We start from the raw sequence: 24,221 nt of genomic DNA, 5'->3' as shown, positions 1-24,221 counted from the left end.
TTCACAGCTCATTACTTCCAGTTATGTTAGTTAGCCCTTCTCTGTGCTCTCTCAGGCCTTGTTCATCTCCTAAAGTAGCTCATGCCACATTTTATTATGATTTTTAATCCAGAGTGTATTTTTCACATAGAAGGAGACCGCAGTTCACCAGGGCTCATCATGTCATTCCTCTATTTGGCACTGTGCCTGACACATAGTAAGCATTCACTGTATTTTTGACTGAGTGCATTTGAGATCACCAACTTCACCGTTCTCCAAGCTCGCATCCATCGTTTGTTTATTTCAGACAAGCATGTGGCAGTATATGATTTCACCATCTTTTGGATATGCTCTAGCTTGTCAGTGCCTCCTTAAGAGACACTGAGAATAAGTCATAGTGTTCCAGGTAAAGTATGACCTGGAGTATATAAAACATAATATCTCTGTAAATTTAGAACCCTGGGGTTTTTTATGCTCAGAGAAAAATTTCTTGTTCTCTTTTGGTTGTGAGTTAATTTTTGAGCTGTGGACATTATCAGGTTATCTTAGGACTTCTTTTTAAGGATGTTAACGGAGTGAATTTAAAGAAGCGGTGTTTTGGAAATGATTATATAATTTACTCAAGCTGTTAATCTATTCTCCATGTTGTTAACTGCTGTCTTATGTGAAAATTAATGGTTAGAAGGTGTACTTTCCTGACTGCTCTCTTGATTTCTGTTAACCAGTCCACTGTAGTTTCTTTTCCTGGCCTTTTCACTAATGCATTCTGAAAGTGGCACGTGCTTCAATGATATATGATGTTAAGGGGTGGGGGTGGGGGAGATGAAGAATTCCTTAACTTTTGTTATTTTTGGAGGTAGAAAAGGGAACAATATTTATAGGAAATTATATATGCTGGTACAGTAGGGAAGACTTTGAGAGATCTAAGGAAAAACAAAGTAGATGAAAGAGAAAATAGGAGTTGAGAAATAAATAGATGGCAAAAAAGTAATAAGGAAAGAGAATGTAAATTTCTGATCACTTGATCAACTACCTTGTGCTTCCACAGTGTTATATACTTTACCTATGTTGCCTGTTTCATACAATGACTATGGAAAGTAGACATTATTAATCTCATTTTATAGAAAAGGTGACAATCTGAGGCATACAATTAGAGACTGTTAGGATTTTCAAATCTGGTTCTAAAGCAGCACTGTTCTAGTTTGACTTCGCAAAAGTTTTGTACATGAGATAAAGCAGATGAAGAGTCAGTAGAGAATAGTAGTTAACAGTGTATGTAGACTTTAGAGCCAGTTGGCTGGGGTTCAAATCCTGGCTCTATCAAGGCTCTAATGCCTACTAGCTCTGATACCTTAGGCAAGTTGCTTGATCTCAGTGCGCCTCATTCTCTTAATCTGTAAAATCAGGATAATTTTGGTACTTTCCTCTTAGAGCTGTTTGGAATTAATTTAGTTAGTATGTAGTAAAATGCTTAGAATAGTTCCTGGCATATATAAAGTACTATATAAGTGTTTCTTGCTGCCGCTGCTGCTGCTGTTGTTATTATTGTTGTTATTGTTAGTATATATGTGTGTCCCTTTTGAAAGATCTCATCTCTGAGAAGTTTGAAGAAAGTGTTGCCAGAAATGTTGCCAGTGCTGTTTCATCAGCCAAACTCTGTCAGACTTGTCTCAAGGTTAGCCTCTTAGATTTCTTACTGTGTCATCATATCCTTCATCCCTAACCAGACTCAAGCCTAACACACACACACACATACACACACACACACACACACACACACACAGCCTCCTCTTTTCCCTTTCTCGAATTAAGAACCTATTCAGATCTTCTCTTTAATATTATATTACAAGAATGAAAAATACAAAGATTCATCTTAGGTAATAAGGTAATACATAAATAAAGATCTAGTAGCCTAAGTTAAAATTTGTAGTTTAAAGCAAAAAATTTAGAAAGAGCTCCCATTTTACATTTTCTTCTTTTAAAATAGGATGCTTCCCAGCCTCCCTGCAGTTCATGGGTCTATAGGATTTAAGTAGGTTGTTACACCATAATAAAAAACTTTGGGCATTTCTGATGATTATTTGTTTCTACTGTGACATAGCATTAATTACCTTAATTTAACTGCCTTTCCTAGGAAGTTAGAACTTCTTTTTAAAACTCATTAACCCTTCTAGCTTGCTGAAGATCACTTACTAGATTGAGAAGAAAATATAATTAGAGAAAGAGCTATAATTTTTACTTTGCAGAGAGCTTGAAGATCTCTCTTATTTTGAAACTAATGAAAGGGTAAGAAGGGACCCTTTTAAAATTTTCTGTTAGAGGCATGAGGAGTGAAGATTTTTTTTCTTAACTAATGGACTAACTCATTAATTTTGGCTTAGTTAACGTAAAACTTCTATTGGTTCTTTGTTCAAAACTCACCAAAGAAGTCTTATGAATTCAATGAAGTATTATAATACAAAATTTTAATGTTTTTCACCACATTCAAGAATTATATTTGTATATTATTTATGTGTTCTGCAATATAATCTATTTGATTAGTGCTCATGAATATTGTTCTAAATATTTATTACAATATATTGCCCACAATTTTCTTTCTTTTTTGAATGATGCCACTTAGTTTTTATATGACAAATATTTGCAATCTTTAAAAAAAAAATCGATATATTCCTGGAAAGTACTCCTGGCCTTAGTTATTGTAAAAATTGTAAAATTTCAATCCTCATAAGAAAAATTATGACATTCTAAGTTGAAGCCTTATTGTTGTCCAGAAAGATAATGCTTTGCATAAATAATAGGAAAAGGCAAGATATTTGCTCACTACATTCATTTCCATTTTACTTCTCAAATACATTTTTAAGTCATTTGGATTAAGTTTAAACCTTTTATTCTCTCAGCTTCTTCTCTACCTGTGAAGACAGAAATCATTTTGTTATCACTCCCCCTTAACACCATCACCAAATAATATCTCTTCGTCGCAGCCACTTGGTTTGTATGTCAGTTGCTATCAACTACCACAAGCAATTTAAAACTATGGATTCCTCTTGTTATCAGAGCAAATGGTTAATACTGCAAGGTAGGGTATAGACAGTGGGAAAACCAGAAAGAGGAGGAAGCTAGATCATCAAGTCTCATAATTTCAGATCGTCACTTTTAAAACTAGCCTTGGGTTTCTCTAGTTGTTTTCTGAATTCATTGCTTCCTCCTATTAGCTCTTTCTTCTCTGAATCCTGTTTCTTTTCAATAAGTTCCATTGTCTGATTTTGGAAATATGGGCATATTTGCAGCAATTTGCTAACTTGATCTGACCTTATGAGGGTGTATTAATCTTCTTTCCTTACTTGTTGGCAGGGGGTTTGTTCAAGACAGCCGGAATAACCTCCAGTTGAGGGGCTTGGTGGTGCTACTTATTTCTAAAGCAGCTGGGCCCAGCAGCGTGAATGATTCATGTCAGAACTATGACATGGTCAGTGGGATCTATTCATGGTAAGAAGAAATTACTTTTTTGACATTGCTCTCTAAATTGTGTTTTCTTTTACTGAGCAGTGGCAGTAGAAATCACTGTTTAGTACTTTGTCATTCTCTGATTCAAAGATGGATTAAAATATTTTGTAAGGTTTAAAAATGTGGATTTTTATTGTTCTTAACAAATCTGAGAGTCGGCTGCTCTATGCATCACTCTGGTAAATTTACCTATACATTTGTGTTAAACACTTGCATGTTTAAAAATTTCTATTCATTACTACATTTCCTTCCCCATCACAGTATCATTGCATCTCTGTAGAGATCTTTATGTCACTTAGTCCAGGATTTTTGATTTTTAGACCTACTCAAAATAATAGCTGGTTGTAAAATAATAATGTGATTACCATTTTAGCAGAAGTAATCTACTTCAGTGCTATATCTTTTATTTTGCTTATTTTTATGGTGAAGAGGTTTTTACTAAAGTTACTAGAGTAAAAAAGTTTTACACCTCACACATTTAGATTAAAAAATTTATAAGTATGTATTTTTGTTGCATATAAAACAATCTTCAAATTTTCATTTTTGTTTTAAAAAAATCACTGTATATTTTTTAGTAACAACATATCAGCAATAAGTTTATTTAATCTTAGTAGTACACTTGGCACTGTGTTAAATCCTCCATAGAAATAACAATCTGCAGGTGGACTTCGGCACATGAAATTAAAACTATCCTAAAAACATGGGTGACTAGGAAATTTTCCTCACAAAAAGAGGCATTTCTAGACACTTTGACTTATGGTTAATATATCTTATTGATTTATTTTACAAATTAATCCACATTTTAGATTTTTTATTCTTAGTGGCCTTATCCATAAATGTTTTTTCTTCTATAATACTTAGTGATGACTATTACTTATCAGCTATGAAGTCCAGTGATCCTTCTTTATTAACAAGCAAGCAAAATTATTACTGTGTGGCTACAAATGACCAGCCAGGATAATTTTTGCAGACCTTTTATCATTTATCCATACAAATATCTTCACTAGAAGATGTATCTTGAGATCATTTTCAGTTTCCACTCACTCTGAAATGATTTATATTTGTTTCGTACTTTGTAGGTTACTGGTAATTTTTATAACAGTTATTTCATTTGAGCCTTACAATAATTCTGTAGATAAGAGTTGTTATGAAACTCATTCTACTCCTGAGAAAACAGAGATTCAGAAATCTTGAGTCTTTTTCAAAGTGGCATGACTGGCAAATGAGGAAAGTTGAGGCTCTAACTATAGTTTTCTTCCTTCCAAATTTCATGGTTTTTGTTTCCATTCTGATTTTCTAGTCTGATTCAAAGAATTTATTTCACTTGTAGATTAGACTAGCCATCAAACTAATATACGAAAAAAAAGGTCTTCTTGTAAGGATGTCTTTGAAAAACTTCTGAATTGAAAGCAACTTGGCAAATCTTTAATACATCTATATCCTTCTCCCAACCTTTTGGAATTTGAGCTCAAAACTTTACCTTATAAATTTCGTAGAAAGCACTTGATTGAGTTTAATTGAAATAACTAGAGAAAACACATAAAGATTCATAATGAAAATACCAATAACCTGTTAATCCCTGGAAAGCAGATGGACCTCACATCACGTTGTATCCCATGTATCACTTTCCTGTTAGGAACTCCCTTGGTTTTCAGTCTGCTGATTTTGACTCTGTTTTATTGGGTCATCCGCTCTTGCAATTGGGTAACCATACGCACCTCTAATGAACACCAGCTATGTTTTATTATCTCTAATCTTAGAATAACCCATGCAAAGCACTCTTTGACACATAATAGATATTTAGTAAATATTTGTTGGCATAACTGAATCATCTCCATTTTACAGAAATATAAACTGATACTGAGATTAAGTCTTGTCTAAAATCCTCTAGGTAGGAAGTGATAGAATAGCATTTAAACCCTGGTTTTACTCTAAAGTGTGTACCCTTTCTGCTGTGCAGATGCTCTTATCTAAAGGCACACAGTGCACTGTGATGTGATCTGGTGTTTCAAATTTCTTACCTAGCCTCTAAGACACAGCTGCATCACTTTCTGATTCTTCACAGGAACATAATGCATTTGGTAGATGGTCGTTGTAAGCCAGTTGTAAAAGAACTTTGCAAAAGAGTACATTATGAATATAAAAAATTTCCAAATAATATAAATAGCCAAGTATATAGAATTCATAATTACATTTAGGGAATGAATAATCCTGGTTCCAAGCTATTTTCTATAATCAAACTTGATGCAGTACATCACTGGTGATGCTTGGGTGTTATACACGCTTGTTAATGTGAAAACGTAATTTGGCATAGTCCTATGAGAAACCATTAATTTGTTTCTCTATCCCTGAAGTCATTCGTTTGGCTCCTGCTTCCTTAATTGTTCAAGTGTAACTTTTGCTGGAGGCTTGTATCTATAATGTAACAGTGAATTATTTAACATTTGAGGAAAGTACTGACTTGGGAGCTTTTTAAATTCACCTCCAGACTACTGGGATTTACATTGTTGCTGTCTTTCTCTCGTAAACTTGACTTTGATGTCAGATAATGGAACCTGAGTAAATTACCTAAGGGACCAAAAGTGTGTTAAGTGACCTCTTTTGTTTGGCCTAAGGCTATAACTGATGGGTAGAACTTGTGGATATGTCTAGTTAACTTCCATGGCCAAGAGAGGCAAAATTTAGGCTAAGATGTAATAACTACATTTTGAAAAACAGGTATGAGAACCACATTTATAAAAATACACTGTAAACATCTACTATAGCCTTTTGCCAAGAAGACTATGGGGCATTAGGTTTATTCCATCAATCTTGACTTTAAAATAATTGGTTACAAAGATAATCAGTCAATAAAATTACTAAATTTAGTTTAAAAGTATCTCTAGCCACTCCTGAGAAAATAGGTTTATAACTTCCTGTTCTGTTAATACTAGGATACTTTCATTTTGTATACAAAAAAAAAATCATTACAATCTATAAAACATAAAATTTCAAAGTATAGACTTCTCTAATATAACATGAATAATGTAACATTACATTTAAAGAAATTTAGGTGAATTTTTTGACTAATAGTTCATCTTTCTGTTGTTTTAGCAAGAATTGACACAGTTCTTTCTCATCTAACTAGCAGTTATAAACAGACGACCTATTTTCACTACCTTCATTGCCTGAAATTTCTCAGCACCTCTTGTTAACTTTGGTAGAAGAGATTGAAACAAGTTTGCCAAACACATTTTCTTTTCTTCCTGAATATCCAGCTAGACTACCATTTCCCAGCTTTATACATCTTTATATCTCACTAGTATCTTGGACATAGTATCCATTTAAATCTTCGGATGACTGAAACTTCTGTTAACATAAGTGTTCTAGACCAAAATAAATATTTGAATCACATGTTTTACAGTATGTGCCTTTTAGAGTAGTTTGACATGGACTATGTCTGACAGTGACTGACTGTATCTTATTATTATTTTTTTCAACCTCTAATTTAGGATATGAGCTATAATCTGACTCTACAGCACTCTTCATGGAACAGTCTTAATTTTTTCACTAGTTATTATGTAAAGCAATACATAATGTGTCATTTAAAGAAGGAAAAAAGTTTTAGTGGAATATCACAATGAAACAAAAAATAACAGCATAAATAACATTGCAGAATATCTAGTAATTTTTTTTTTTAAAAACCTAACTTTTTTTTTCATATTTTAACCTATTCTCCTTTTACTACATTTTATGTACTCACCTCTGTTATCTACAGCTTCCATTCTGGTATCTATATGGCTTGAATTTTACTAATAGGTTTTAGACTCTTCTGAGTTTGTGTTGCCCTCGACTCCATTTGCAGAGGGAGGAAAGTGAGTTGCCGCTAGAGGACCAGCACAGTGACTGTTCCTTCTGGGTGGCAGGTGAGATGAATAAGAATGAAATTATGAGCATTTTTCTATTTTTTTGTATTTATTTATAATACTCATAAGAGAAGACTGTGTGCTCTATGTGCTATATTTAAACATAGTTTAGACCATCTATTTTCCCCATATTACCCTAGCATTCAGTGTGTTCCTAGCACATAGATGGCAGCCATTGACTAATTGATCATGGCATAATAATAATAATAATAATAATAATAATGTAATAATTATTATTAAATCTTGAAGCAAGGAAGACCTTCCTAAAAGGTTCCAAAATGCTGAACCTATAAACAAGAAAATTAACACATTTGACTACATAAAAGATACATCTTTAATGGAATAAAATTCCCATATAGTCAAAGCTAATTGCTAAAATTACAAAAATATTTGCAGCATACATGACAAAGGGCAAAGTTTTAGTAAATCAATCAATTGAGGATCTTAAAAGAATATGAAGAAGAAATTAGGAAGAAGGTAGTGCAAAACAAATGTGAGTAGAAGATATGAACAGGCTGTTCAGTGAAGAAGACTCCTAGGGGGTTAGTAAACAAAAGGGAGAAAGGCTGGACTTCATCATAACGGGCAAATTAAAACAAAATCAGTTTTCCCCTGTCAGATTGGCAAGGATTAAAAAGTTTGATACCCAATGTTTGTGAGTGTGCAAGGAAGTAGACATTTGAATGCTTTGTTAGTAGGGACGTTAATTGGTATAGTTGCTTAGAGAGTAATTTGATAATAGCTATAAATTTTATTTTAATCCAGCTACCCTTTGATTTAGCAATATTGCATGCTGATATATTAACATAAATGCTGAAAGATGTATGTATGTATAATAATGCTCTTTGTAGCATAGTTTAACAGAACAACAACACCAAAAAAAAAAAATTAATCAAAGAGTCCTTGACTGACCAGTATATGTTGTTAATGATGCAAGGGAATATCAAATGTCTGTTTAAAAGAATTAGGGAGATCTATATAAGCTGATCTGGAATGATCTCAAAGAATCATGTGAAAAAAGCAAAATACAGAAACAGTATGGTTTGATCCCATTGAGTTTGAGTGGATGGGCAGTAGATTTTTATATGCATGGAAAAATGCTCCAAAGGAGACACAAAGAGCTGTTTATAGTGGTCACCTTTGGGGAGGGGCAGCTGGTGGGGATAAATGGGATGAAAGACTTTAACTGTTCATTTTATGTCCTCTTCAGTGGTCTGAAGTATTTTTAACTGTATACATGTTTTACTAATTTATACTTCTTAAAACTGGTAAAAACTTGCTGAATGTGAAGGTAGTTAGCCTAGTCCTGTTATTAGAGTGAGAGCTTTAGAGTCCCTGAGCTGACCTGAACTTCTATCTTTTGCTCTCTTTGACAAGATCAAATATTTTATGAACATGCATAAACTATAGATTTTTTTTTTTAAATAAAGCAGAAGTGGAGCAAAATGATATCTCTAGATTAGCTTTCTTAGGTTTACCATCCATGTTAAAATAGATACATCAATTTCTTGGTAACTGTGCTAATTCTTTTTCAACTCAGTGTATTAATTCAATTGATTAAAGTTTAATTAATGATATACATGCTAAGGTAATTGTTGAGCTTCAAGAATTATCACAGAAAAAGTATTATAAACATAGTTATAAGTTAAATCTAGAAAATATCAATAAAATTACTGATCTGAGTCAGACTTCGTGTGCTGTTATTAGAAAAGTGGTTGTAGAATATTTTGAAACATGAAATCTTAATTTAAGAAGAGAGATGGAGAATATTAAAAGCTGTGAAAGAAGCAAGTTTGGAAGTGTTTTAATCTGTAAATTTAGGGAATTGGTCTCAGTACAGATATTTTAGTTCATAATTTATCATTTTAATGTACTAATTAGCTTCTGATGATTTCTAATTATAGTAACAATAGGTTGTAACTATCAATTCTCACCTTCATGCCACACATTAGGATTTGTCTAGCACTTAAAAATGCCAAACAAAATTAACAAACTGCATTTCCCTTGGGAATTGACCAACTCAAAAAGCCCCTTAAGAAATGAGACTTAAGTAGGAACATGTTGATTATATTACTTACTTAGGGGTCAATTATATTAATGTGAAACAATATTGAAATATATAGCATTAAAAGAAACTGTTACTTTTTCTTTAAATGATGACATGTAAACAAATGCTTTAGAAAAGAGTAGCTGAAACCTTACCTACCTGATAATAACAGTGGTTGGGGGAAGTAAGGAGGGGGAATGTTTGGGGATAGGTATAGGGGAATAGTCAAAGGGGATTTTATTTGTAATATTTCAATTTTTTTAATAAAGAGAATCTACTCATATTACTTTATATAATTAAAATTAACTTGAAAATTAAAAGAAAGTTATATATCGTACTTATAAAGAAATGGAAACCTATTTAAGAAATATATCTCATTGTACTACAAGAACCTGGAAAATGAGAAGTGCTTATTGACAGTAATTTAAAATGATTATGCTGAATAATTGAATTTAGAGTAAGCTTTTGAGGGTAAAGATATCTCAGGTCCTTTTCAGAGCGATCTCAAGAGATGGAAGTGTGTGCAGTTTGATTATATATCCCTATTGATTGTATTCTACTTACAACAATAAAAATAAACTCCAGATACAAATCTAATAATATTACTAATTCATTACAACCAGTACTTATTTTCTTCATTAACTTTTTATTGTTATTTTCAACTTACACAGCATGAACAATTGCAGCAATTATATGTTGAACAAGAAAGGGGAAGACTCTTTATGTTTAACGTACTGTACATCAGAAGTCATTACCAGAGCTGTTGGAAAAACACAAAATAAGAACAGCCTCTTACAAAAACAAGTATAATTAACCACAAAAAGTAGGTGGGCTCGACTACTAATTACTCAGCTAAGAGTTAGTTTATTGTATATAAATATCTTGCTATAGATTAGCTTGCCTGACTACATCATAGCAAAAAAATAAAATAAAAAATAAAAAATCCAAGCTATATAAATTGTTTTGTTAGTGGTGAAGAAGTTTAAATCTTTTTCTTAAAGAAGAGCTATATGTTGACTAGTAAGAAGCCACAGTCAAAGATAATGTCCAGTGTCTAATTCTGCATTTTAAACAGTGCTTAATTCTTGACAGTCGTAGTAAAATATTAGTTCTATGCAGCAGAAGACTTGCAGTCACTTAAAATGTTTAATGGCAAAGTTTGCTTAATAGCTTCATGACTTAATGCTGATCTTTTGAACCCAAACTCAAGGCACCCCCAGTGGTAAAGAATGTGGCATAATAGAGACATGGGTGAAGGGCCAGAGATCTGGGCTCTTGTCTCAAATCTGTAACTGACTAGTTATGTGACCTTAAGCAAGAGGCTTAATCACTCTGTGTAATTACTCATGTTTAAGATGGGGATAATAATGGGCTTCAAGTCAGGGAGCCTAACTAACAGGGCATATATCCAGTTAAGTTCGAGTAGTGTGTGGTCCAATATATCACATCCTAACCACCTCCTCTTGCAAGGCACAGGGCTAAGAATTGAGGGAAATACAAATATTAATAAGAAATATTCTTCGACCTCAAGTGACAAGGTAAAGAAACAATTTATGCATCTAGTAGCCTTCTAACACTACTGATGCAATTTCATTTCTAGAACTCTGTTTTTGGAACTTAACTTCTAAGAACTATAACCATATTCACTGTTGGGTCAATAGTCCACTCATGTCCACTGACGGCCCTTTGTTTCACTAAAGACAAATAGTCCTAAATACCTCTCACATAAGATGACAGTAGAGAACTGGCAATTAAGGGACTTAGTGCCTGAAGAATGCCTTCTTCACTAGTCTCATGGACTTTTCTTCTCACTCCTGGACTGTGTAGCTGAGTGATGGTGGTAACAGACACAAAGAGAGTGTATTCTCAGGTTGGTTATTTCTAACCTTTGCATCCTTCTTCTCTGTTGTTACTGGCATCTCGAGTCACCATTTTCTATTATTAAGGTTTTCTCATTCTGTTCTCTTTTGCTCAAGTTTTAAAGTTTTTAAGTGGAGTAACATATACTTAATTCTTCAGTGGTGTTGTGTTCCCTACAGAATTAAATACAAATCCCTGAGCACAGCAACAGACAGTTCCTAGCAGCCCTAGAGTAAGAAGGCAAGAAAATAAAAGTATGATCATGGTTTTTCTTTGCTCACTAAAAAAGGCTATGTGCAAAGGAATGGTTGACTTAATATAATTGTTTAGGCTCAATCAGGAAGGAAGTGAGACTGAGGGAGTCCAAAATTAAGGAGAAAATAGTGATTAAGGACTGGAGGTCATGATGATTCTTATTATCAGCATAGATGCAGTAATGCCGTGAGAGAGCTGAGGGGTTAGGAGGTTGTAGATAGAAAGTAGGATATTTGAATTGAACATTTCAGGGTAGAACAGTTCTGAATGGTAAGTTCCAGTTGTTCCAGAGTGCGGAGTTGAAATAATTTAGTAGAGGTTGAATTGAGTAGATTGAGAACCTACAGGGTGGACAGCTCATGTGATTGAAGTCAACCAGGAGAAAACAAAACTGAGCAAAATGACAAAGACTTCAGTGAATACAGAGAGACAGAGAAGAGGAGTGATGGCAGAAAGTAGAATTGCTTCAAAGAAACAGTGGTTTTCTCAAGATGGTGAGGAAACAGTGAGAACACTGGTTCTCACCTCTCCAATCCTGTTTGTGGTTTGTAGGTGATGAAGTATATCCACTTACGAAGATGCAGGGATTTCGTACCCCAGAAAAAGCCAGGGCTCAATGAGAGCCAGAACCTAGAGGAAATATTCTGTGAATTTCTAGAACCTTTAATAATTTTTTTTTGTAATGACTGATTTATGTATGTGTTTTTTCACTAGATGATACATTCTAGAGGTAAGAGCCTTTCTTTAGTCATCTTCCAACGCAGTACCTCTCCCTCCACTTAGCCTTTTATTACATTTTGTGCCTTTGAGGCACTTCTTGTCTATCTCATAGTAATTCATATACCTCTTATCCTTCTATTAGATTTTTTTCATCACTTGTTGACTGGTTCACTCATTCAACAAACATTTGTTGAGCACTTGCTATGTGCAAAGCTGACTGAGAAATATGGAAAAATAATCATTACTATAGCTAACACATAGCAAGTATTCTATATATCTGGTACTGTTCCATGTGCTTTATACATATTAACTCATTTAATCCTTATAACATTGGTTAACAAAAATTGCCTTTTTTGAGAGGGGGGAGTAACAAGCTTAGAGAAATTTAATAACTTAATCAAGCATGTAGTGCAGGTAAATGGCAGAGTTGAGATTTGACCATAGTATCCATGCTCTCTCCATTACTGTAGATTAGAGTACTCTGGATGAGGGTACCCTAAATCAACTTTCTTACTCATCTTGACTTCCTCAGCACTGAGCACAATCTTTATGTTTCATGGTATTGAATTGTATAGTGAAGAGAAACCGGGTTCTAGACTTTTTCTTTGACCTCCCAAACCCTAGCACTGTGGTAGGTCTGAGTGCTCCATGAATTATTGTTAATTTATCGAGACAAAATTTCCCTTAGTTTTAAGGTTGGATATGGATCATGTTAGTGCTCTATATAATTTAAAAAAAAAAAAAACTTTTACATTTTCAGGCTATATCTTTTCCTGCACATTTCCTTTCACAAATTTATTCTTTATCCATTGGGGAATACAGATAGCTCTATATTTCTTTTATCCAGGAACCATTTCTTTTAAATAGACTTGTACCCCAAATGTTCTGTCGAATGGGGCTTCCCCTATAGACAAAGAATAAAGTGTATTTCATTTGTCATTAGTCCAGAAATGCTCAGTGCTACAAATTTTGGTGTTGAAAACCATTACGTTCATACGCATTGGAGACGCTGTTTCAAGGAAATACTTGGATAATTATGTTCCTACAAGATTTGCTGCTGTCCATGGGTAATTCACATCCTACAGTAATATGGAGCTTCTATTACCCTACCGTAATTACTTAACATATTCACTGCAAATAATAATGTAATGGATTTTTAGAGGCTGTGCAAAGGAGAACCAACAAACTGAGACGCAAAACAAGTTTCCACCCCTTATTTCCAAAGCTGTAGTTAATCACTTGAACACTATCCAATATAGTAAAAACCTGGCAGACTTTTCTTTGCAGCAGGCTATGTAAAAATGCTTATAATTTACAGCTTATTATGCCATGCAAACGACTGTGTTCTCAATGAAGGAGAGTGAGAAAATACGGCTGTGAAATTACTTAACTCCCCTTTGTTAGTTGTTTTCTGGCAACAGTAGAAAGATACTTTGCACTTAAAATGCATTTCTGTTTTTAATTTTATATCATTCAATGCAAACTTTAAAATATAGGAATTTACTTTTATCTCTCTTTGTAGGTAGGCCAGAGCAATTATAGTTAAACAAAAGCAGTTAGATGAAAAATCCTAATTGTCAGGGAATTTAAATGGGATAGTACTAAATTATTAGAGTTTAATTCAATTTATGGTTTCAATTTTGCAAAACCTGTTTTTCTTTCTGACACACCTGTAGTACTTATTAGGCAACTCATTATTTTCAAAGGTAGCTTACACAAATTTTGTTGTAGCATTTTGGGTGGAAGTTAATCTTCCTCCAGAAAAATTAGAGGTGTAGGCAAGGTAACCGTAATCTGTTGCATGTATCCACTTACATTAGGTCTTTCCTTAGCATTCTTTAATTTTATTGTTTCCCCTTTTAGAGTCATAAAGCCCCTAAAGTCAGGAACTACATAGTATTTTGTAGTTCACATTCTTTCTGTGTCTGATACACTACTGCAAGTTTATACTCGATAAATATGCCCCAGACCATGACCTTTATTTTGGTGAGAAAGTAGCTCCTCTGTGAAGGCTAGCTAAGGCTCTCTTTTATGTGCTGTACCTTATAGGTGGTCCTTCAGTGAAGGAAGTTCTTAAGAGAGACAGATAAAAACACAGGAGGGCTTCTATTGAGTTTATACTTCCCTGTAAGTATTTAAAACATTCAAAACAACATGTTTAACTTTTCTATTCTCCTATTTTAGAATTAATTTAGAAGCTGGGAACTTTGTAATACTTAATCAGTTCTTATTCATCAGTGCTTTTTTCTCATAAACAAATAATCAATATTGAGTATATTTAAATGGGAATTATTATATACCTGCAACTCATATGTTTTTTGAGAAATAATGGATTATTAGAGAAAATAGGGTTGTACGTCAATATCAAGGCATTAATATTTTTGCTGTCATTGACCTCTTCAAGAAACATTTGCTGTAAAAACATATTTTACACCTACGCAGGAGAATTTCTTTGTTTTCTAGTTCAAATCTTTTTTTCTTTTTAAGTTAACATTACAACAGCCTTAAAGCCACCTTTGTGTCAAAATTTTTTTTAAAAATGAGTTTAATGATTTATTCTCTTCTTCACTTCTTTTGGGTAGAGACCTGAGATGTATTGGAGCCCAGCCCTCTGGCACTGCTCTCCACTGACCTCTTCTGGCCTCCTGTTAGATGTGTTGTTGACAAGGACAGAGACTCCCTTGGAATGCCTCGGTGAAAGAAAGGGAGTGGCCAAGGGAAAGTGGAGGGAAATTAGCCAAGGCAGACTTCGTGATGATAACCTCCCAGCTCCTTTACCACCTTGGGCTGTTTTTGCTATTCTCCTACCCTCTTGTGAAAAAAGGTCTGTTTACGAAACATTTTAAATGTAAAATAAGGATTACTTGATTTTCTATTATCTTATTAGATATACTTGTAACTGACAGTCTGAGTGGCTGGTGACCATGCGATAACCATTATTACTATCGCATCTTATTAATGACTACAAAACTAAAGAAAATTGACATTTTTATTAACAGATGTACCTCCATCCAGGGGTGAATGAATGGCTTTCTTTTCCTTAGACATTTTGGAAAGGGGAAAATAACTTACTTCTGTGAAGAATCCTTAAAGATCTGGCAAATCCAGACAGAGAACTGCTGATCTAAATAGTATCATCAAGCAGTAAGTGCTCAAATATTTTCACTACAGAAATGGAGACAATTACTAATTTAGTGCCATTTTCAAAAAATAAAAGGTTACTCCTGTTGTTGTTATAAATGATGACTATTTATCAGAAGCTTTTACTTTTACCCATAGAATAGGAATTGAAGATGTAACCCAAAGCCCTGACATACCAACAAAACAGCCGCTCCCCCGGGTCCCTGGGATCCCCTTCTGAAGTGGGCTGCCTGTGCGCTTCCCTGTGTCTGCCTTCAGCAGTCTCACTCTTGTTTTGTTCCTTAGAACAAATTATACATGCTAATTATACATGGTAATGAAATAAATTTAAAGCAATAAATGACCAGTGTGGGACCCCATGCCTCTTTCCTGTCTGTAGTTCAACAAGACGACTTCTTAGTGTGTTATGAACATCGGCTCAGATGCTCTGTACCTTTTGTGACTTCTGATGTTCTTTAGCTTTGGCTTTTCCTGGTAGAAAAAACTGAACCAAGCAAAATTCAAAGCCAGAAATGATGCTGCAACCATTTGCACAAAAGCTATATGTACACAACATATACACAGTTATAGTTGTAAGTTTTTAAAATCTTTGGAATCTATACTTATTTATTTAAAAAATGAAAATCTTGGCAGGTCAAGTACTACTGAATTAAAACACTGTTTAGGAAAGGGAAATAGTAGTCATATAAAAAACTAAATCGGTGTAGATATATAGGACCTACTTTAGAAATATCACAATATTCACAAAAAAGGAATTCTGTTATACTCTCAAAAGAAGTTTTACTATCATAATGCCACACTCCACTCAGGAATCCACTATATCATAGATCATAGTTATGTATAGTTCTGTAGTAGGACATAATGGCATTGTCATTAAGAAAAAAAAAAACCTTTTGTGTAGGTATCTGGTACTAGGTAAGTAATTCTTTTGGTGTAGTTTAGTATCTCTTGCATGTATTTTGAAAGTAGACACATATATTAGACATATTATAGCTCACACTTTCATCATTTTAAGGAGAAAAAGACAGGATCCTTATCTCATTTGCAGAGATAAAGATAAATTAGAACGGCCAATGAAATTTAAAATTTGACCATGAACAAGTTATTCAGTCAGACTTACAGTTAACATTAAATAGATAATAAATTTATCCACTCTGAAATTTCATTGACCATAAAGTCTATCATTCCAACTCCAAGATGTTTTCCTCTAATTTGGATCAGATTTTAAAAGGTATTCCTTAAAATTGTATATTCTGATTATCTGAGGTGAATGATTCTACTTGAGCCCCCTTGTTCTCCACCTCTCCTCATTCTCAATGTACCTAGGTCCCCTTCCTCTGGGCCCCCTTGGCACCCTAGGTTTACTCTATGATGGCAATTATTACCCAGGATTGAAATCTTTTGGTTTTCTATCTAAATCCTTCACTGATCTGGCCATGAGCTTCTTAAGGACAGAGCTATGGTTTTGTTTGCCTCCCCTCTTTTGATGCATTCTCAGAGCTATCACAGGATTTGACATGTGGCAGCCTCTCAATAAATGTTCATTAAATGAAAGCCGGGGATCCTTGTATATTCACTAAAATTGTAGTCTGTTAATAATAAAATATGAGGAAAGTATCTTTGAAATACCTTTATAACTATAATGAATTTTAACATTTTATTAACAACTGATCAGGACTTTAGAAATCTCTTCAGAAGATCTCTTTGGTACAACTGTTTACGCTGTCAGTAATTCAGATGCTATTAATCAGTTATCTGATGATTTGACAAAATCCGTAAGTAGCTATTATTTAGCATTATTTATTTTAATTAATTTTTCTAACTTACTCCAAGATCTGCCTTCTTGACCAGATCTTTCTAGTTATAATAATTATAGCTAAAATTTTGATTTATTAAATATCAGTAAATGTGAGTTTGCCACAAAGATGAGAAACTAGGTTATACTTTTAAAAAAATAAGTATAGCAGTAAGTAAATTTATAACCATATTGTACAAAATAAGTTGATGTAAACAAGGCATTTCAAAGCATAGGTTGGCACTTCATCGTTAACTTTAATTTTGTGATTTTTGGCAGTTGATGGATGTCACAACCTTAGTGTTATTTTTAAAACAGGTTTTTTTAAGGGGTATTTAATTAAATAATGTGGTGTTTGCTTATTTCAAGCAGCCTGTCTTTGTTCCTGTCAAAGCCGTGCTGGCAGGACATTGCTTTTCTTTTTCCCTTTTGTTAATATTCTGTGTTAGATAATGGTTTTGCAAATAATAGATTCCAAGGACCTTTGATCCACCATTACTGTAAAATAAAATGCAACTTAATTTTTTTCTAGGCATAATGGTTTTAACCTTGTGTACTAATTTGACTGTGCTTGTGGGGGCAGATCCTTAAATGAGACACAAATGAAGGAAAAATTGCTAATGCTGCCACCGTATATCTAATGAGCACTGTGTAATAAACCATAACCTCTTCGACATTTCTCTGGAAAGCGGCATGATTATTTTGGATGGCTAGCCCTTTGTGGATGGCTCATTACCGTCTGGCATAATATGTATTGATAGAGACTGTAATTGTCAACTCCTATTTGACATGCTGCCTCTAATAAATATGGCTTGCATCACTGGAACGCACTAATGGTTATATGGGAAACTGTAATTAAAGAAAAAATTGTATATATTTTAGGTTAAAAAATAGTACATATGTATATAAAATGTCTCCATAGAGAATTCCTGTTCCCCCTCCCCTTTGTATTTCTTGTCTTAGAATATTTGAGGCTTCCCCTGAGGATTGGTATTCTTTTATCAGTATAGGGCCAACATGTGACAAGACTACCGTGCGTGTGTGTGTGCATGTGTGTGTGTTTGTGTGTGCGTGTGTGTGTGTGTGTGTGTGTGTGTGTGTGTGAGAGAGAGAGAGAGAGAGACCAAGAGAGATATTTTCCTCCATGCTAGAGAAGAGCATCTCCGTTGGCAAAGAAGTGAAAATATGAAAAGCTCCTTCAATGTATGTAAAAAATCCATAAAACTGTAGTTTATATTTCTGGTTTCGTCTCATGAAGTTAATGCTTTATAGCTAGACAGTCTTATATTATTCACCATTCCCATGGTTTTATTTAACTTTATTTTTTCCTAACTTTATTCTCATTTTGTTATATAAAATTAATGTTTTTAGTAGGAAAAGAATACCTAAGAAGTCAAATTACTATGAAATATGAATCACAAGATATTAAAGATCTGTAGAGTACCTTACACAATATTTAGGCTTGAAAAAAATGTAAATTAAAGATTAGAATTGGGACTAACTCATGTTGTAAAACAAATGTGAGCCTAGTCAATTTATATCTGAAAACACAGAATTAGAATCCTAAGAGAATAATATTTTTGTTACCCATTGTACAATTGTAATATACTCTGAACTTCTGGAAAAGGAATTGTACTCCTAGTTTATATACTGCAGTTCATGATTTTTATGAAATGAAATCCACAGCATAGCACATGAAATTCAAACATGAACAAACGTTTGTATTTCCTGGAGTAAGCTTAGAATACTATGTGAAAAATTAGACAAATCTCAGGTTTTTTTCTTAGCAATGTAAAGTTTGATATCATAATTTTCAAGCTGAGAAAATAGAGGCCCAATTTCACCATTCTGGTGAAAAGAAGAAGCTGTTCAGAGAGCATGGCTCTGTACTCACCCATCCATGGTTTTGAATTGTGGTTCTGTCCATTTGTCTAGGCAAATTTCTGACTTTTTTGAATCCCATTGTACTCGTACATAAAAATAAGGACAATACCACCTACCTAGCTCAGCTGTTATAAGGATCATTTGAAGAAACATGAAATAATGCAGTACTTTTGGCACCTAGTAGGTACTCAATAAATATATATATAATTTATATATATTTTATTCTTTATTTTCCCTTTTTCCTTCTGCCCTCCACAGATGACCACATTTTTAATCTAATGCACTCTCTACTTTATCAAGAATGTCTTGACCATAAAACGTAGAAGTTTTAATTTTGTCAGGATATAATAGCTAATACTTATTAGCAACCAGGCCTTGTTCTAATTTTCTTACATGCATTAACTCACTGAGGCTTCACAAACAACCTTAAGAGATTTATCATCTGCATTTAACAGCTGGAAAATCTGAAGCATACAAAGGTGAAGCAACTTTCCCCAAAATAACACAGTAATGAAGCCACGATTTGGACTCCAAAGCCCAAAATCTTAGGCACTCAGAGCTACTGTCTCTGCAATCTACCCCTGCTCATGAAGGGAAAGAGCCAGTTCTGGTAGGGTTCTAGATAGGCCTGATCTACCTTCCTTTAGGTAGGCCTGAATTATCCTTAAAGGACAAAGCAACACAGCTCTCAGGAGTAGGGTATTTCTGGAGAGGATAGATAGTGGTAAACCTTGTGGGGGAGAAGCAGCTCTGCTGTCAGATGCCAAGGAAAGGGGAAACTGAGTGATAACTATTCTTGCACTATACCTGCTGGCAAATACTGTACTACAAAAAATTGCAGTGCCCTGCATAACCTCTGCTATTTTCTAGGCATGGAACATCATTCCTACCTTCCTTCATCTGACTAATTCTTACCTATTTCTTGAGACACGAGTCAGCTCTCATCTCCAGGAGACTTTCCCTGACCCTAAGGCTGAGCTATTACCCCTTTTCTGGGCTCCCAAGACACACCTGTGAATAAGTCTATACAAACATCAGTGGTGATCGTAGTAATGACTACCGTGTACTGAGCACAGACCATGTGCCAGGTGTTGTGTTGAAAACATTTTAAACATGTTATCTCTTTCATGCCTCACAACAATCATAAAGGGTTGGTAGTGGCATCCCCTTTGTATAGATGCAGACACTAAAGCTCGGAGGTTTTAAATAATTTAGCCAAGATCACACAACCAGTAAATAGAGGGTCTGGGATTTAAACCAGATCTTTCTTCTCCAAACTCATGTTCTTAATAACTACAGTATATTTACCATGCTTTGTTGACATTATCTGTTTTTGTCTTTCTCATAATCAAATTACAAACCCTTCAAGGACTGCACTGTCTTATTTTTTACCCCAGATATTATCAAAATTGTGCTTTAGAGAAGAAAGGAGAGGAATATTAAAATATGCTTTTTTTGCTAAATGTAATTTAATTTTAAATGTGTTTTGTAAGGAGCAGAGTTCAAATATAATTTTCTTTGGATTTAATATATTATTAAACTGTAAAAACCATATACAGCATTGCTGGTTATTCTCCTTGCTTTAGGATTTAAGTAAAATATTATATGAAGAAATGTTTATAATTGATCATTTAACATGAAAAATATACAACAAAGGGTAGTGCCATATAATTCGAGATATGCCGTTAATAATATAATTAGAATAATTAGAAGGTCCTTATAGAAATACAGAGAAATTGAACTGCTGGTGTTATCAGAGTTTCAGATGAGAGCCACTACCTTTAGCCACCTGAGGAACAACCCAGCATCCTTCCCTCTCCTCAGCGTAGGCAGCAAGGCTCACCAGCAATCCCTTCCGTCGGGACTCCTGGCTCAGTTTTTTTCTATGGGGAAGTGCTGGCAAGACCTTTACATTGCAAGGCAGTTCAATTAGGAACTATTTAAATTATTACCTAAACTTGAGGCCTAGAGAGGCCGAATTATGGGTCATTTTTATTTTTTCAGAGGGTTTGCTAAAAGGGCAAGCCAAGGTGTTCTCTGTATCACCTCCCCAAACAAAAGTCTTCACTGCATCCTTTTCTTTAGAATGTGAATGAAGACAAAGGGCTAAATTAGTTTATTCATTTCTCTGCTCTCTTCAAACTGAGTTAACTCTGTCTGACCAGTCTGATTAATATATAGGCCTCTGTTTTAAACCACAAGCAGGGCACTTGGGTTTAGATGAAAGTATGCTGGTGAAATTAAATTAGGTAGAAATTGGACAGTCTGATGATTAACCAGCAGATATTTTACTGCAGTATCTAAGACCCAACTGTTAACTTGCATTTCTTTGGTTTAGGTAAACTTACTTACAATATAAGTAAGAAGCATGTTAATATTCTTTTGTCTTTGTGTTAAAGTGACTTTTTGGCAAATAGCAGCAATTCAATCAGTTTGTTCCCCTTAATTTATCCAAGTTATTTGGGGCTGTGGTCAGAAGACAGGGATGTTCCTGGACTTTTCTCTTCCTTTCCTGTATTTTTCTCATTTTCTTCTCAGGCCTGAGAGGAGGCACCCAAGCCTTTGTCCTAAACCTACACTCTGCCCATATTCCTGTTTCTTTCTGCTGGCTACAGCCATTCTGAACCATTCCAGGGCAGCTGTCTACTCTGTTCATTGTCTGGCAGCGGCAGTGAGCCCTTTTGAGACCAATAGCAGCAGCAGCGAGCTGACTGGAATGCCCCCACCCCACCACCCAGTGCTGCTGTGGCAGCCATGCATGGCACCAGTGACAGTGAGCAGCAGTATCCTTGCTCTTATCGTTCTTAGTGCTCCTCTTCCAAGAGAAGCCCAGCTCTCATGTTACCTCCTCTCATTTCTCCCCCCAAATGCTTAGTGATCACAATTGTGTAACCCTACTGCAATTATAGACTGTGACATTTACTTAATACTTGTATGGTCTTTTTGTTAAATCTTTTTATGTCATTGTACTGTATCCCCAACTAAACTGTGAGCCCTCAGCACACAGACCATGCCTTAAACTACTTTAAAGGAAAGAATACATAAATACTCACAACACTCACGTTGATACATACTCACTGATAGAACAAAAACACTTTTATACTTTGTTTCTAGGGTCTGATGCATAGTAGGTATTCTATTAATAATATTATTGATGATAACGATAATCAGATAATCCAGGTTAACAGTTCTCTCCATTTTTACCTGTGCTGACTCTTTCAAGTTACAAATAATCAAAATATTTAGTTTTTAAAGTTTTTTTCCCCATAAATTAACTCAGGAGTGGGCCATTTCATGTGGTCATGAAATATATATTAAGGTGAATATATTTTAGCTCATTGTAATGGCACTATATGTAATCTGAATGGAGTGAGTGTTTATTAAATGACTTTTTCTCCTTTCTGATTACATTCTGCTGATCTTTGACTTCCAAACTGACTTGTGAACCGTTTCGTATCATCAACTCTCAGGGAGGTTCTTAACAGGAGAAGTTAGTGCCTGGTACTTAGAGAGTTTAGGTTTATCTTATTTCTTACCAGCCTTCTTATTTTTAAAGCTTATTTATAAACGCATTCATTTGTAAAGATAGGAATCATAAATCAATATTTTTAAAATAATTACTGTAGGCTTAGAGTCCTCTTTAAGTGATTGGCCTTGATTGGAAGAACATCTAAGAATGCAGAGTGGTAAAAGGAAGCTGGTTTCCTTTAAGGAATCCATACAGTGGACATAAGAATCGACTAGAGCAGTGCGTGGGGAAGACAATAATGGTAGCAAAGTGCTGAGATGATTAAACGTGGAAATGTGTAAAGGCACGAAAGGCAATATAAAACCCACAAGAAGTGGAAAAGATCGGATTACTTGGAAAATTACAGAGACATTGCACAGTTTGGTCAGAATAAGTATAGTAATGTAGGGAGCCACACTCTTAGCTGGTTGCTTACAAAATAAAAGTCTTATGGAGTAGAGTGTCTTTCTGTGAGTTGCAGATACATTAGATGAGCTTAAAGTTCTCCATATAATTCTTTAAATCCAGACTTTTTAAGATGCTTCCTGGTATTTCAGCTGCATAAGTACAATATTTGCTGATTGGAACGTGTAGTTTTATCCCTTTACAAAGTTAGTGTATTTTCTGAGGTGAACAGGGGCCATTTTCAGATGTCTCTATTTCTGTTTATTATGTAGAAAAAGATAGATTTCACAAACTGAATTACAAAATTCATCTCTGTGATCATCTTAGGTTATTTTTGTACAATGTAATCAATGTTAATTGATTTTTAAGACTGTCAAATACTAGTTCAATTTTTTAAAAAAATTTAAAAAATTAAAAAATATTCTGTGGAGTTACAAGGAGGAAAAAAATGGCATAGATGATACAGGCTCTGTTCATCCCTCTGGCAACCAAATCAAAGTTGTGATGGAAACAAGGAGCAGCAGCAAGGAAAAATTGCCTGGGATCTAGATGAACAAGCCATATAACTAGGGAGAAATCCAAGAAAGCACCCTGCAACAGCAGAAGGAAAGACGGGGTAAGGATGCGGGGCTACCTGGTCTCCAGCGGCTGAGTCAGATGAAGGCTGTGGCAGCAGCAGGGACAGAAGCCTCTTAAAGGGGCCGCTTCCACGAGAGGATTTTCGTGGTGACGGACCTGCTTTCGCTCTGAGCACCAATGCTCAGCACCAGTGCTCATTCAGCTGCACATAGGGGGCACCAGAGACTTATAGGGAGACACTGTCGGAGTGAGGGCCAAGGCGAGATTTGCTCTGTACAGCAGTGCCAGCTGTATCCATTGTTCTCTGTTGAGCCCTCCCAACTACCAGTGTGCGGACACAGGGCCACCATACCAGTGGCGTCATCAAACTGGATAACAGAGGTCGCTCCACCCAGAGGATTCCCTGAAACCCCACCTCCCCCAACTGGCAGCCCCACCCAAGCCACATCCAGGTGTATCCTCAGTGAGTCAGGTGCTCCTTGCTGAGCAGTGCCTAGACTCAACACTGGAAGCAGCTGGCCTTGGTTTCTGGTTTGGCCTTTTGAGGCAACTATAAACATAGCATCTGTGGATTATTTGCTGAATCTTAACAGGTGGCCCCAAAGGGGTAGAGGCTTGGGCTGTTTGGCCTGCAGCTGA

General features: G+C 34.9%; 1 protein-coding gene across 2 annotated transcripts in view; it reads left to right on the top strand.

Annotated features, from left to right (window-relative positions):
* The window catches only part of PDSS2 (decaprenyl diphosphate synthase subunit 2), a 204,461-nt gene that overhangs the window by 76,919 nt on the left and 103,321 nt on the right, over positions 1 to 24,221 (top strand). Inside the window, exon 2 of one of the 2 annotated variants that reach the window (XM_039869793.1) lies at positions 3,331 to 3,465. The exons of the other annotated variant lie outside the window; for it this stretch is intronic. Coding sequence (XP_039725727.1) covers positions 3,331 to 3,465 — 135 coding nt within the window. The remainder of the gene's footprint in view (positions 1 to 3,330; positions 3,466 to 24,221) is intronic. 2 annotated transcript variants of the gene reach the window in all.

Source organism: Pteropus medius, unplaced genomic scaffold (assembly GCF_902729225.1).
Source record: "Pteropus medius unplaced genomic scaffold, Ma_sr-lr_union100, whole genome shotgun sequence".
Taxonomy (NCBI): domain Eukaryota; kingdom Metazoa; phylum Chordata; class Mammalia; order Chiroptera; family Pteropodidae; genus Pteropus; species Pteropus medius.
The sequence above is the reverse complement of the archived record's forward strand: the minus strand, read 5'-3'. Positions and strand labels throughout refer to the sequence as shown.